Source organism: Mesoplodon mirus, assembly GCF_964341445.2.
Source record: "Mesoplodon mirus genome assembly, chromosome: 1".
NCBI lineage: Eukaryota > Metazoa > Chordata > Mammalia > Artiodactyla > Ziphiidae > Mesoplodon > Mesoplodon mirus.
Window position 1 is genome coordinate 13,010,743 of NC_138976.1, and position 15,555 is coordinate 13,026,297.

Sequence of the window (15,555 nt, forward strand, 5' to 3'; positions counted from 1 at the left end):
CCTAAGATCATAGGCAAATCAACAGCCATTAAGGCTGAAACCCAGGTCTCCCTTATGCCCCAGCTCTGGCTCTTACATCCACTACTATTTCCTAATCCAGACCTCTTTTTGCAAATAGATTTTTTTAAAACTAAGCTAGAATCCTTCTGGACATATGATTCTGTTATCAGCTTTTACACCTAATGTATTATTAACATCTTTCAATGTCATTTATTATCTTCTACAAATGTAATGGCTGTGTAGTGTTTTATTATATGGATATGTTTTATTTATTCTTAAATGGCTCCATATCAAAACAAAAAATAAAAGCTGGTCGTAAAATATTCAAACAACAACAGGAATATAAAGTAGAACGTGCAAGTCCTCCCTTCCACCTTGCTGAGCACCATTCCTTTGAGGAAGTTACTATTAATAATATATGTTTGCTTCCACATAGTTCTTCTATGTAACTTATTATGTGTGGTGTAATTTATTTAATTTTCTTTAAAGGAATGGGTATACCAATCTACTGCTTGCCTTTCATACATAATATATGAGGCACATCATTCCAAATCTATCCATCCTTTCTTAATATGATTTTTAAAATTGAACTATAATTGATTTACAATACTGTTAATTTTAGATGTACAGAAAGTGATTCAGTTATATGTATGTGTGTATATATATAATATATATAAATTCTTTTTCAGATTCTTTTCCATCATTGGTTATTACAAGATATTCAAGACAGTTGCCTATGCTATACAGTAAATATATATATATATATATGTATCATCTTTATCCATTCATCTGTTGATGGACACTTAAGTGGCTCCCATGTCTTGGTTTTTGTCAATAGTGATGCTATGAACATTGGGATGCATGTATCTTTTGTTTTTTTTTAATTTTTGTAGTTGAAGTATAGTTGATTTACAGTGTTGTGTTAGTTTCAGGTGTACAGCTACAGCAAAGTGATTCAGTTATACATATAAAATATATATACATATATTAATATTCATTTATTTGTATAATTTCTTTTTCAGATTCTTTTCCGTTATAGATTATTACAAGTTATAGAATATAGTTCCCTGTGCTATACAGTAGGTCCTTGTTGGTTATCTATTTTATATATAGTAGTGTGTATCTGCTAATCCCAAACTCCTCATTTATCCCTCCCCCACTCCCCTTTCCCCTTTGGTAACCATAAGTTAGTTTTCAGTATCTGTGAATCTATTTGTTTTATAAATGAGTTCATTTGTATCATTTTCTTAGATTCCACATAAAAATCATATCATATATTTGTCTTTCTCTATCTGACTTACTTCACTTAGTATGATAATCTCTAGGTCCATCCACGTTGCTGCAAATAGCATTATTTCATTGTTTTTCACGGCTGAGTAATAGTACATTGTGTATATATACCACATCTTCTTTAACCATTCATCTGTTTATGGGCATTTAGGTTGCTTCCATGTCTTGGCTATTGTAAACAGTACTGCTATGGACATTGGGTGCACGTATCTTGTCGAATTAGAATTTTTGCCTTTTCTGTATATACGCCCAGGAGTGGGATTACTGGATCATGTGGTAACTCTATTTTTAGTTTTCTAAGGAACCTCCATACTGTTCTCCATAGTGGCTGCACCAATTTACATTCCCACCAACAGTGTAGGAGGGTTCCCTTTGCTCCACGCCCTCTCCAGCATTTATTATTTGTAGACATTTTTTTCTTTTTTTTTGGCTGTGTTGGGTCTTCGTTTCTGTGTGAGGGCTTTCTCTAGTTGCGGCGAGCAGGGGCCACTCTTCAACGCGGTGCGCGGGCCTCTCACTATCACGGCCTCTCTTGTTGCGGAGCACAGGCTGCAGACGCGCAGGCTCAGTAGTTGTGGCTCACGGGCCTAGTTGCTCCGTGGCATGTGGGATCTTCCCAAACCAGGGCTCGAACCCATGACCCTGCACTGGCAGGCAGATTCTCAACCACTGTGCCACCAGGGAAGCCCTGTAGACATTTTTGATGATAGCCATTCTGACCAGTATGAGGTGATATCTCATAGTTTTGATTTGCATTTCTCTAATAATTAGTGATGTTGAGCATCTTTTCATGTGTCTGTTGGCTGTCTGTATGTCTTCTTTGGAGAAATGCCTATTTAGGTCTTTTGCCCATTTTTTGATTGGGTTTTTTTTTTTTATTGAGTTGTATGAGGTGTTTGTATGTATATTTTGGAAATTCCTTGTCAGTTGCATCGTTTGTAAATATTTTCTCCCATTTCATAGGTTGTCTTTTCATTTTGTTTACAATTTCCTTTGCTGTTATCCATTCTTTTTAATGCACAAGAATCAAGAAGTCACATTTGGCTCTTGGCTCGAGCAACTGGGAGGATGGCAGAGCCATTTTGGTGGGTTAGAAAATGAAGGGAGGAACAGGTTTTGGGGTCATATCAAACCTGATGCCAAGTGGACACAGGCCCTGTGAAGGGCTCAGGGAGCAGTGGAGCTGGGTATAAAAATGTGGGAGTCAGTGAGCAGAGAATGGATGGTATGTAAATCCAGGGCAATGGTCCCTGATGCCGAGGAGGAGCCACACCTGGAGAAAGGGTGTGTGCTCTCCAGTTCTCCCCAATCCCCACCTCTCCCTGTTGTCTCTCAACACTGGGTCTGAGTGTCCTCTGATGTGGGCCTGCTTTAGTCACTCACATTGCTGCCAGGTCACTGAAGCTTTGTGCTTTGCATTGTCAAGGGGTGTTCAGAAAAATCACCCAAACTTGGAATTAAGGCAAAAGTAGGCCAGCTTGTCATCCCAACTTGTCATCCCAGTGTCCCACTGGAATATTGTTAAGAGGACCACCCCAGGACTATTCTATCACCAGGGGGAATACATCTTTATTTGACTTGCCATTCACTACGTGTGTATGTACATAGAGTGTGTATTACATGTTCACTTGTGGATTTTTGGCACCCCCATTGCTTGTGGTTTTATAGCCCTGTAGGGCATTAACTAGTCTTGACTGTAGCCAGAGAACAGCACATGATCACGCTGATTAGTCTCAATGTAACCTCACCATTTCTTACCAGGATCTCTCGCTGAGACTCTCCACCAGGAATTTTCAGGAACACCAGACTCTCTCTGCTCTCCAGAGCCATGGTTCCCATCTCCTCACTTAGGCCCATGTACTCAGCCACGGCTTCCTTCCCCTGGGCTCCTGGCTAACGCCAGCACGGATCCACACAGCTCTGGTATGTTTGGCAATTATGACACTGTGCCCTGGAGGGGCTCTTTTTCCATCCACTGTGCTGGGTTCTTTCATCCTGAACACTTGAGTTCTTCCTTCAACTCTGGAAAATATGCTTTTATGATTCCTTTGATCATTTTCCCCTTTCCTTTTCTTTTCCCTCCTTTAGGAATTCCCAATAGTTGGATGTTAGATATCCTGCTCTAACCCCCTAGTGTGATCATATTTGGAGGTGGACCTATGGGAGATCATTAGGTTTAGATGCAGTCATGAGGGTCGGGCCTCCAAGATGGGATTAGTGCCCTCCTAGATTTTTTTCCTCTCACTCCCATTTTCTTTTTTTTAAATTTATTTTATTGAATTACATTTGATTTACAATTTGTATTAATGTCTACTGTACAGCAAAGTGATTCAGTTATACATACATACATGTATATATACATATATATACATTCTTTTTCATATTCTTTTCCATTGTGTGTGTGTGTGTTTTTTTTAATGCAGTATTGTCTTTAATTAAGTACAAAGACTTCCAATCATATCACCTAGAGATCATTTTATCCATGGCTCTGTTTGGCCGCCAGTCTCTTGTCTCTCTCTTCAGCACTGGTAAGGTGGATACCGTTTCCATGGGGAAGAGAGATCCACGGTTTGTTGCCTTTGCCAATAACGAAAATGTTGGAGAGCCAGGTGGCAAAGCTGTTGCCATTGGCATCTTTCACATGAACTACATCAAAAGAACCAGGATGTCTCTCCCTGTTGGTGATCACACCAATTCTTCCCAGTTAGCACCTCCAGTCACCATGCACAGGTTACCAGTGTCCAATCTGATGAAATCAGTATAATCTTGCCAGTCTCCAAATCAATCTGAATGGTGTCATTCACCTTGATGAGGAGGTCAGTGTAGCCAATGGTGAGAGCATCATGGGTCACCAGATGAGGGATTCCTTTTGTCCCCACAAAGATCTTTCTCATTTTGCTCATTTTGCATCTTTCTCAACTTATACTTCACCTCATCAGGTGTAATATGATGAGCAGCAAAGCGATCCTTGGTGTCACAGATCAGACAAAAGTTCTCTCCAGTCTTGTCAATGCTGATGACGTCCATAAAACCAGCAGTGTAGGTTCTATCATTGTGGACCTTGCCATCCATCTTAAATGAAATGCTGCATGAAGATCTTCTTTAGTTCATCTCCTGTTAGGGCATACTTAAGTCTGTTCCTTAGGAAAATAATTAGTGGGAGACATTCCCTCAGCTCGTGGGGACCGGTAGATGGACGAGGAGCAAACGCACCAGTTGGTTTATCCAGCGTCCAATGCTTTGGAGCTGCTATGCACTTCAGGTGCCTCTTGGGACCACAAACCATGGCTGCGCTAGGCATGAAAAGTGCTCCATTGTGGTTTATCACAGGATATTGAATATAATTCCTTGTGCTATACAGTAGGACCTTGTTGTTTATCCATTCTGTATAAAATAGTTTGCATTCCTACCCCAAACTCCCAATCTATCCCTCTCCCACCCCACCCTCCCCCTTGGCAACCACAAGTCTGTTCTCTGTCTGAGTCTGTTTCTGTTTTGTAGATAAGTTCATTCTGTGTCATATTTTAGATTCCACATAATAGTGATATATGGTATTTGTCTTTCTCTCTCTGACATACTTCACATAGTATGATAATCTCTAGGTCCATACAGTTGCTGCAAATGGCATTATTTCATTCTTCTGTATGGCTGAGTAGTATTCCATTGTATATATGTACCACATCTTTTTTTTTTAGTTTTTAAAAAATTTTTAAATTTTATTTTTTTATACAGCAGGTTCTTAATAGTCATCAATTTTACACACATCAGTGTATACGTGTCAATCCCAATCGCCCAATTCATCACACCACCATCCCCCCACCCCTGCGGCTTTCCCCCCTTGGTGTCCATGTTTGTTCTCTACATCTGTGTCTCAACTTCTGCCCTGCAAACCGGTTCATCTGTACCATTTTTCTAGGTTCCACATACATGCGTTAATGTACAATATTTGTTTTTCTCTTGCTGACTTACTTCACTCTGTATGACAGTCTCTAGATCCACCCATGTCTCAACAAATGACCCAATTTCATTCCTTTTTATGGCTGAGTAATATTCCATTGTATATATGTGCCACAACTTCTTTATCCATTCATCTGTCAGTGGGCATTTAGGTTGCTTCCATGACCTGGCTATTGTATATAGTGCTGCAATGAACATTGGGGTGCATGTGTCTTTTTGAATTAGGGTTTTCTCTGGGTATATGCCCAGTAGTGGGATTGTTGGATCATATGTGTACCACATCTTTATCCATTCATGATGGCCCTTCTGACCAGTGTGAGGGGGTCCCTCATTATAGTTTTGATTTTCATTTCTCTAATAATTAATGATGTTGAGCATCTTTGCATGTGCCTGTTGGCCATCTGTATGTCTTCTTTGGAGAAATATCTATTCAGGTCTTTTGCCCATTTTTCGATTGGGTTGTTTTATTGTATTGAGTTGTATGGGCTGTTTGTATATTTTGCAAATTAAGCCCTTGCCAGTTGCATCATTTGCAAATATTTTCTCCCAGTCCATAGGCTGTCTTTTCATTTTGTTTATGGTTTCCTTTGCTGTACAAAAGCTTGTAAGTTTGACTAGGTCAAAGTTTGATCAGCTCACTTCCGGTTCATCTCGCCCTCTGCTAATTTAGTCAATGCTCTTTCATCAACCTCCATCTGCCAAAGCTTTTCGAATTCTCTTACATACTGATATCTCCTCCCACATTAAATCTGCCCTTATGAGTGATCATCTTTTCAGTCCTGTCAGTACGGTGGTGCTTGAAAAGGAAACGAGATAAATGCATGTCATCAGTATACCTTGTTTAATTGGAAGATTATTTCTTTTAAAAACCTAATCCTACTGATGTAATATTTATTTTTTAAACTTTCTGATAGAAGAAAAACTAAGTAAATGTCTTCTAGTGATCTCTAGTTTTACTGCTTCAAGGTACAGAATGTAGCCCCAACTTTTTCTTTGGCCAGCTTTTTCAGTTTTTCATTTCTCGATACATGCAGTCAGCTTTGGGTGATGTTCTAAGTATACGCGAAAGAAGGTATGTTCTCTCTAGGGTAAGAGCTTGATGTATCCCTGCTTATTAAACCTTATTAATTATTAAAAACCTCTGGGTTCTTACTGCTTCCTTGATCTGTCATAAGCTAATAATGGTGAGGTGTTAGCCTCAGGTGCAATTGTATTTTTGTTGATTTTTTTTCTTTTGCATTTCCAGTTTTTGCTTTCTACTTGATGCTCCTTAATCCACACATGGAAGTTCATGGCTTTTGTACCTTCGTTATAAATGCCTGTCAACATGAAATTATTTTTGTTCCATTCATTGCTATTTCCTTGAATTCTATGTTTACAGGGCATCACCTCAGCAGAGGGACCAGAGGGACCAGTTTGGGAACCAGGGTCAGTGGTACGGAAGCACTGAGGTGGCCCACGGGCTTGGCAATGAGGCAGTGGAGGTGTGAAAGGCAAGCCAGGCTACAGAGGGCTGGGGAAAGGGCGGGAGGCCAGATGCGGAGATGGCAAGTCCCTGCAGGCAGTAAGTACACTTTAAAAAAGGTTGTCTGGGGCTTCCCTGGTGGGGCAGTGGTTGAGAGTCCGCCTGCCGATGCAGGGGACACGGGTTCGTACCCCGGTCCGGGAAGATCCCACATGCCGCGGAGCGGCTGGGCCCGTGAGCCATGGCCGCTGAGCCTGCGCGTCCGGAGCCTGTGCTCCGCAACGGGAGAGGCCACAACAGTGAGAGGCCTGCGTACCGCAAAAGGGGGGGAAAAAAAAAAAAAAGGTGGTCTGAAGGGTAGAAAACCCAGCCTGGAGCAGGTGAAGAGCAGGTGGAGACCTGGTGTTTTCAGTGCTGTGAGAAGGAGGGGCAGGGCCTGAAGAGTTAGGAGTGATGAAAGCAAGGGGTGGCCAGGGGCTGCCTCGGGAAGGAATGGGGGTCCCCTCCTCTCCTGTGGCTGCTTTGGGGAAGGAAGCAAGGTGAGAGCTGGGGCGCCTGGCTGGTGGTGAGCCAGGGTGGGGTCAGAGGGTCACTGCCGCCGTCTTCCCCCAGTGGGCTAGGAGGCTGGATCTTGGAGCAGGGAGAGCATCTGGCTGGGAGATCCGAGAAGAGGTACGGGTTTGGCTGACCCACGGTGGAGAATAGGGCAGGGAGGCCTTGCTGAGAGGGGAGATGGGAACCCACAAGGGCACGGTCTGAAATGGATTGTTGTTTTTTTTTCCTGCAGTGCTCACCTGTCCCCTGTGCAGGGTGCAACTGAAGGGGCTCAGGCGCTGGCTTGTTCCCAACAAAGGCCCTGGGGGTTCAGCCTTGCAGGTGGGTCTGGGCCATGAGTTGGGGCTTCTCAGGTATCAGAGGCTTGGGTTTAAATCTAGCTCAGCCATGAATCTGCTGGTGGCCCTGGACTGCCTCCTTCCCTCCTGGAGTAGGATTTCAGGGGCTGGGGAAGCAGGGTCTGGCAGGAGCTGGTGTCTGCTGTAGGGAAATGCAGGGGCCAAGCTCTGGGAGCCTAGAAAGTCCACGCTTGTCAGAGCGAGGGGGAGGGAGAGACCCCAGCCTGGAAGAGGACGGGCCAATCCCAGATCACACGGGGTCTCCCCTGACCACAGCTGCCACCAGGGTGAACTGAGTGCTGGTAAAGAACAGTATCAGGCCACGATGCAAGAGTCACCCCTGGAAAAGCTCCTGAGACACAGGTGAAGGGAGAGGCGAGTCAGGCTTAAAATAGCTAAATAAATCTTTAATATTTCTAATTGCAAATGTACAGAAATTGCACAGCCACACAGTCTTAGAACACCAACAACTTTCTCTGTACATTATTACATAGTTAGAGTCACAACTGGAGGGAGGCGCTCCAGCCAAGACTCCAACATTTGCATTTTTTCCTTTTCACATACTTACAAAAGGGGGGGCAGGGAGGTGGAATGGGGGCTGGGGGCGGCTTGGGGGAGTGTGTAGAAAAGAGGGGCTGTTTCCCTGGATGGTCTGCCTTCCGCAGACGGCTGGGGCGGGAGGGGGAGAGGTGTACCCGGGGGCAGATGCTCTGCAGGGTGGGGGTGGGGGGTGCCTGGAGCTCTGGCCCTGGTTCCCCACCCCCATTCTGGGCGGTCGGAAAGAGTCTCCACTTATAGGAAGTTTGGCAGTTTCCTTCACCCTAGACATAAAAGTTAAGCAAAATGTCAGGCCTCCCTGTGTTGGCAGGAGAGGGGAGGGGAGAGCCTTTTCCAGCAGGGCTGGGCCTGGGTCTCCCCGTGCAGGGACTGCCTTCCCTCCTCCACATTCAGGGACGCAGGTTCCAGGCAGGTCGCACGGCCCCACCACCCAGAGAGCACGCTGCACAGCTGACAGGTAAAATGCCACGGGCAGGGAAAAACCCCATCACCCAAATCCCCAACCTCTGCCTCCTGCCCAGCACTGTTCTCTAGATTAAAAATAAAATAAAAACCGTCGGAGAGCAGCGGTCCCGGACAGCCCTCGGCAGCACCAGGACTAAAGGACTATGTACAACCATTAGGTGAAATAGTTACATTACAGTCAAACACCAAGAACATTTACAAAAATTGTCAGACTTGCAATTCAGATAAAAATCTGGGAAGAGTCTGTACACTTTTACAGTTTTTGCACTAAGTAAATAAGGCTCTCGGCCTGAGAGCTCCCAACCCAGGCCAGGCCAAGGGCCGCCAGCACCGGCCACTGCTGGCCTCCTGAGCCCGGCTGTCCAGGCCCTGGGAACCTCCCCCCGTATTGCTAAGAGGCGCTCAGTCCGAGGTCGCTCAACGAGGCATGGGCGGGGCGGGGCGGCGGAGGGGCGGGGGTGAGAGGGAACCAGAGGGGGACATCACCGGGGCCAGGCCCTGCCTGCGTGGCCAGAGGAGTGGGGCAAGGCCTCCGCCCCCATGGCCTGCCTTCCTGAGGTCTGTGACCCTTGGGGGTCCTGCCCTCTCTCCACAAGCGGGTCTCTGGGCTAACTGAACTGGTTTCACCCCAGGACGGGGTGCAGTGTGGTCCGAGCCCCCCGCCGTGCTCCCCTTCCTGGGGGGCTCTGGGGCAACCTGGGCCCTGGTGGAGCGTCTCCAGCCCCAGCAGCAGGAAGGGGTTTCCCCAGCTTCCCACAGCTGAGGCAGACGGGGCGGCTCCTGGCTGCAGGGTGGACGCCCCAGCTCCTGCCTGAGATTCCCCAGGGCCAGGGGTGGGAACAGGGAGGGACGAGAGAGACCCACGCTCCTGCCCACCTATGTCCCGCAAGGGGGGGGGGGCGGGGAGGGCCGATAAGCTACAGAACAGCCTAGAGCTGAGGGAAACCGGCCCCAGCCGCGGGTGAGCACCTCCCTGTCTGCAGCGCCTGGGTCCTCGGCTGGGCCCCGGGACGGGTGAGGCAGAGGCCGGCCGCACACACGGGGCGGGTGCAGGCTGCTGCTGTCTTGGAGAGGGAGCAAGTCTAACATCCTCCAGGGCCGCTATTTCCCATGCAGTGCGCACGCTCAATTTAAAAGGCCCCTGTGTTCCAGCAAGCGAGCAAGCGGGCTTTTGTTTCTAATGCATACTGTGAAAGGAAAAAAAATCACAGTTATCCACCTTTCTCAGGGCCTGCGGGCACTAGACTTCTCTTTAACCATCCATCAGGAAAGCTCAGCCTGTCTCTCAGAGGGAGCACCTGCTGGCCACTCCCTGCAGGGCCACCGTGCCCGGGTACACTAGCTCCGGGAGAGGGGCAGGCACCACACAGTGCCGCCTGGGCCAGCTCTGCCCAGGTCTTTGTCTTCGGGGAGCCCCAGAGCATCAGCCTGGGCCCACGTGGCAAGTGAGGGAGGTCCTGGATCTTCCCACGGGCGCGAGGGCCCAGAAGAGAGCTGCGGTCCTCGCTGGGTCTACCTGACAGAACAAGTTAGGGAGGGAAGGAGGGAGGGCGGGAGCGGGAAGGCGGAGGGTCTGGGGACACGTATGGGGGCAGGTGACTCCTCGGTTCCTCACGGCCGGGAAGGGTCCCCGCGCATGCTGGGGCAGGTGCTCAGGGTGGAGATAGGCGGGGGACCCGGCGCTCTGGCAGCTCTGTCCTCCCCACCCCCCCTCCCAGCCTGTTGACCGCCCCGTCGGCTCCTGGAACTGAGGGGCAGGTTCCACAGGGCAGGGCCTGGCTGCCTGGCAGTCCTGGGGAGGGGAAGCCACAAGAGTAGGCCCCTGGCTCTCCGACCCTCCAGCTCTCCGGGCAGCTCCCTCCCTGGGGAGGGGTTGGGGGTACATGCACTCAGCCAGGTCAAGGAGGAAAGGTGACGCACACCAAATTCAACACCCGACAGAAACATTGCGCAGCCCCTGTGCCTGCTCCCCAGCCTGCAGTCTCTCTGGCCTGCACCGAACGCGCTTCTCGGGGAGCGGGCCACTGTGCCCCGGCGCGCTGCGTCAGTCTCTTGCGGCTCCCTCTGCGGCCGCCTCCTGGACCGCGGCTGGCGGGAGGCGCCGAGCCTCGGCCTCTTGCCCCTGCGCTGGGGCCGCTCCTCCCCAGGCCGAGACCCTGCCCTGGGCCACCATGGTCCTCCCTCCTCGGGCAGGTTAACAACTGCTGCTGTTTCTGAACTCGCCGTTCTCAGTAATCTGCAATTTGGTGGGGTTGGTGGGGGAGATGCCGTTACGGGCTTGCATGCTGTACCTCTCTTTCAGCTGTGTCAGGGCGCTCATGAGGCGGGCGTTGGCAGCATCCAGTGAGGCGATGCGCTTCTCCTGTGGGCAAAGAGGGCATCAGCTGGGGTCGCGGAATGGCCTCCTGGGCCAAAGGGGGTCCTTGCCGGAAAGGGATCTCCCTGGAGCTGTGTCCGCCTACAAGAAGCGCTGGGAAGGGGAAGGCAGGGGGCCTGGAGGATACCACGTGTGAAGGATGGGAAAGACACCGAGGCGGCAGTGGTCCTGCTGGGGAGGGGGCGGCCTTGCCATCACGGACCAAGACCTCCTTGCACCTGCCTTCCTCATATCTCTACCTCATCACCTGCTTCTCACCTAAAGGGAGCAGCCCCAGCAGTGTCAGGCACAAGCTTGTTCATGTGTGTGTGCACACGTGTGTACAACACAGAGGTCACAGCTACCAGTCAGCCTATGCAGTTTCCAGACTGAGCAAGCCCTGGGCCTGGAGAGGAAAAGGGCGCAGACCTGGGTGAAGGAGATTGGAGGCCAGTCTCTTAACTGTCTCCCCTCTCAAAGCAGTTGGGAAGCCACAGCTCTGAACAAGAGCTCCTTTGCTCCCTCTCTCCCAAGCCTGCTGTCATCCCCAGCCTTTCCCATTCCCCTCCCAACAGTTTCCACTCTTTGGTCAGAACCCCTGGTGAAAGGCAATACCCACCAAGCTGCACCTGCAGGGGAGGAGTTGCCCCGCCCTTTTCACAGCCTGTCCTAGTGAGCTTGTGGTCCACTGAGACCCTCAAGTCTGACTTCTTGGAGCAGAGATCCTGATCTCCTATCCTCCTTAGCTTCTGCAGTGGGGTGTGACTGAGGATGTGAAGAAACCAAAGTCACCCCCTCCTTATCCCAGGCCCTTTAACACCCGTGGCTGACCAAAAGGCCAGAGCCCCCCACCTGGGCATCAATGATCTTCTGTTTGGAGTCTACAGCTGCCTGCATCTCCGCGTGGTCCTTCTTCAGCTCCTCCTCCACTGACATCAACCTGTTACCAGAGACAAGGACAGTCAGGCTGGCATTTGAGCGTGCACGTGAGGAGGTGAGGGTGGGGCCTGGTGGGAACAAACCATCACACCTGCACAGAGGGGGCGTACTAGGAGAGCCCCTCCTTGGGCCATAGACTCACCTCCCACACCTGCCTGGGACAGAGGCCCTCCAGCCGGCCCCCAACACCTGACACAGGCTGAGCCTGCTCCTTCCTTATGCTCCACCCGCCCCAGATTCTGTTCCCAAATCCCCAGAAGTCTCTGGGGCTGCCCCTTTCCTGATGTTCTTCCAGGAGCCACAGGGGCGGGAGTGGGTGTTAGATCCTCACCACACCCCAGAGCCAGGCAGGTGGTGTAACATCATAAGACCTGTGGTTTGAGTGGGAAACAAAAGCCCTGCAAGGCTCTAGAGCTTTCTCCACCCACCCTGTATTCACTGAGGCTGTGCCGGGCACTCGAGGTGGCACGATGAAGTCCCAAGGCAGTAGGGACACAGGCAGGGAGAAGGTAACTACGCTCTGCAATGGGCAGCCTGTGGGCCATGGGGACGGAGAACAGGAAGTGGCTGGCTGTCTTGGGGGTGGGGGTGGACACACTGGACAGCTGAAGGACAAGCAAGGCCTGCCGCCTGGGTAATGAGCAGGGAAGACGCGAGGAACACGATCCACAGAAGCTCAGAACTAGGGCCAGCGGGGGCCCGTCGCCAGCTGCTCCCTCCCTGAGACGCTTCAGGTCTCGTCCTGCTTGTCTCTCACGTACCCGTCGGTCGCTGTGGATCACTCCCATCCTCCTCTCTTCCTTCAGCTTTCAGACCCCATACTCTCTGGGTTTGCAGCCTAGCTCCCAGGCCACTGCTCTGCAGAGGCCTTGTCCTGCCTGCCCCTAGGCTGTCAGGGCTCCACCGGGCTCTACCTCAGCCGGCCACTCTCCTTGCTCTACACTCTTCTCAGAGGAGTTCACCTACTGCTTCATTTCTGTCTCTACCCGCACCACTTCTCCAGAGCAGCAGAGCCTCTAATCCCCAGGCGAGCACTTCGTCCATTTCACAGTAGATGCACAGGGAGGTCAACGGTGCTGGGGCAGGTACCACAGAGGGCTGTCGTGAAAAGCCAATGGGATCAGGGGTTGAGGAGGAAGGGCTGTGGGGTCATGCCAAGAGGGGGTTCCTTGTCATAGGAAGGTACGTCACTGAGCAAAGCCTGTAAGAAGGGGGAGTGGGAGGAATGGAGGAAGGGGGAGAGACTTCTGCTCCCAGCTGTGGTGGAATAACAGGCACTGGCTTGAACCTCCGGCCGTAAGAAAAAACCAAACTAGAAAACTGGATAAAATATATGAAAAAAAGGTTTCCAGACACTGAAAAGCAGGCAGTGTGGTACAGTACAGTAACCCCTAAGAGAAGGGAACACAGGAAGCGAGCCCGGCCCACTGCTGGCAATGTCCCGGCAAGCAAAAGTGACCACATGGAGTCAAGGAGACCCTGGGAGGATGGAAGGGTGGGGGAGCAAAGCTTTTGTGGGGCAGTACCAGAGAGGAGAAAATGCAGAGAGGACTCTACCTATCTCCTGAGGGGTCCCCTTGGGGCTTTGGCTGAGGACTGCTTTGCATGCTTGTGAGAAAGTAGCCACGCTGGGGCAAGAGCCATTGGAACACAAACAACCCCAAGAAGAGTTTATGATCCTTCTAGGCAGTGTGGAAAAGCATATTAACACAGGAGGCATCAAGTAGAATCCCCAGAAGGAAAGTCCTCAACAGTGAAGCCAGATTAGGCCTAGGCTAAAGACTGTCCAGGACCCACCCCAACGAAGCTTAAAAGTGAGCCTCAAAAGAATCAGACTGCTTCTTCTAACGTCTCTGTGTCCCAGAACAAAGCCCCCAAATATTGAAAGAAACACACACATCCAACAGCTACGTAAAAATCACAATGTCTGGCATCCAACCCCAAATCACCAAGCACGCAGAGAAGTAGGAAAACATAACCAACCCATGACCAGGAAGAAAAGCAATAAAAACAGACTCATAAAATGTCAGATGATAGAATCAGTAGACAAGGACATTAATACAACAGTTATAAATATATTCTACAAGTTCAAGAAAATAGAGGAACGCATGAGCATGATGAGAAAAGAAATGGATGGGATTTAAAGAAAACTGAAAACTTAGAGAGGCAAAAATACGACACCCGAAATGAAAAAATACTGGATAGGATTAACAGCAGATTAGATGCTTAAGAAGAAATGATTAGTGAATTTGAAGACACTGCAACAATCTAAAATAAAACACAGAAGAAAGATGAAAAAAGGAAAACAGCAGAGCATCAGTAAGATGTGGGACAACATAGAGCAGCCTAATGTATATGCAATTAAAGTCCCAGAAAACAGACTAAGGAGGCAGAACTCCACACCCACAGATCCAAGAGCTCAACAAACCCATGAAGAAAACATGTCAAGGCACTTCACAATCAAATTACTGGCAATCGATGATAAAGAAAAAAAAACTGTAAATGAGCCAGAAGAAAAAGATACTATCAGAGTCCCTATTATTATAGTCTGGGTAAGGGAAAAATTGGGTCCACTGCTAGTTTTGGTAAATAGCTACACCATGCACATGCTTCTGCTAAAACAGCAGAGTTACATAGTTGCGATAGACACGCCTGCAAAGTCTAAACATTTATTATCTGCCCCTTTACAGAAGGTTTCTAACCCCTGCCCTAAAGTGACAACAAGATACAGATAATATGCCAATAAAGGAGATAAAGTGGAATCATAAAAAATATTCAGTCTAAAAGAGGGCAAGAAAAGGAACAAAACAGATGGTACAAATAGAAAACAAGGAGCAAGATAATAAGTTTAAATGTAATTGTATTGACAATTACGTTAAATGTAAATAGTCTAAACATTCCAATTAAAAGGCAGACAGCTGTCAGATTAGATAAAAAAGCAAGAACAATAAGGTGTCTGTAACAGAAACTCACTTTATAATGAGGGACATAATTGGGTTAAAAGTATAAATAGGATGAAAAAGGATATACCAGGCTAATACCAATCAAAAGAAAGTTAGGGCAGCTGTCCTAATATCAAACAAAGTAGATTTCAGAGCAAGGAATATTACAAGGGATAAAGAAGATGATTTTATAATGATAAAGAGATCAGTTCATCAACAGCACATAACTAGCCTAAATGTGTATGTGTCTAAGAATAGAGTTTCAGTGAACATAAAGTAAAAACCAATAGAAATGAAAGGAGAAACAGACAAATCTGTAATTATGATTAGAAACTTCATTATCCTTTTCTCAATAATTGATAGAAAACAAGTACAGAGAAAAACCAGTAAGGATATAGAAGACTTGAACAACACTATCAACCAAACTGACTTAATTGACGAGTACAGCAAGGAGGAAATACCAGGCTTGGCTAGTAGAAATAAATGTGTTACTGAATTCAGGAGAGCGTGCACCTCTCAGAGAATAGATGAGATGAGAATGTGGTTAAATGAAAAGTGTTTCCTTTCCTGGAACCACACACATGAGGTGAGCCAAGAGCAGAGCTGGAAGTTCAGTCAACAGTGGGTTTCTAGTCACCCTGGTGATAGGCCCTCTGCTCATGCTGACCATTTTATAAAGAAGAAATCCAC

At 48.4% G+C, this 15,555-nt stretch overlaps 1 protein-coding gene and 1 pseudogene across 18 annotated transcripts in view; both read right to left on the bottom strand.

The window, feature by feature from the left end:
• Positions 1-3,457: 3,457 nt before the first annotated feature.
• On the bottom strand, positions 3,458-4,664 carry LOC309804003 (small ribosomal subunit protein eS4-like; annotated as a pseudogene). The gene has a single exon. The product of its transcript is annotated as a small ribosomal subunit protein eS4-like (transcript).
• Positions 4,665-7,991: 3,327 nt separating this feature from the next.
• DAB2IP (DAB2 interacting protein) overlaps positions 7,992-15,555 on the bottom strand; it is a 196,951-nt gene continuing 189,387 nt past the window's right edge. For 16 of the 17 annotated variants that reach the window (XM_082625373.1, XM_082625372.1, XM_082625370.1 and 13 more), the window contains 2 exons: positions 11,837-11,924; positions 7,992-10,990 (listed from right to left, as the gene is read on the bottom strand). In XM_082625373.1, coding sequence (XP_082481499.1) covers positions 10,823-10,990; positions 11,837-11,924 — 256 coding nt within the window. In that variant the 3' untranslated portion in view covers positions 7,992-10,822. The remainder of the gene's footprint in view (positions 10,991-11,836; positions 11,925-15,555) is intronic. The other variant, XM_082625374.1, reaches the window with a different exon arrangement.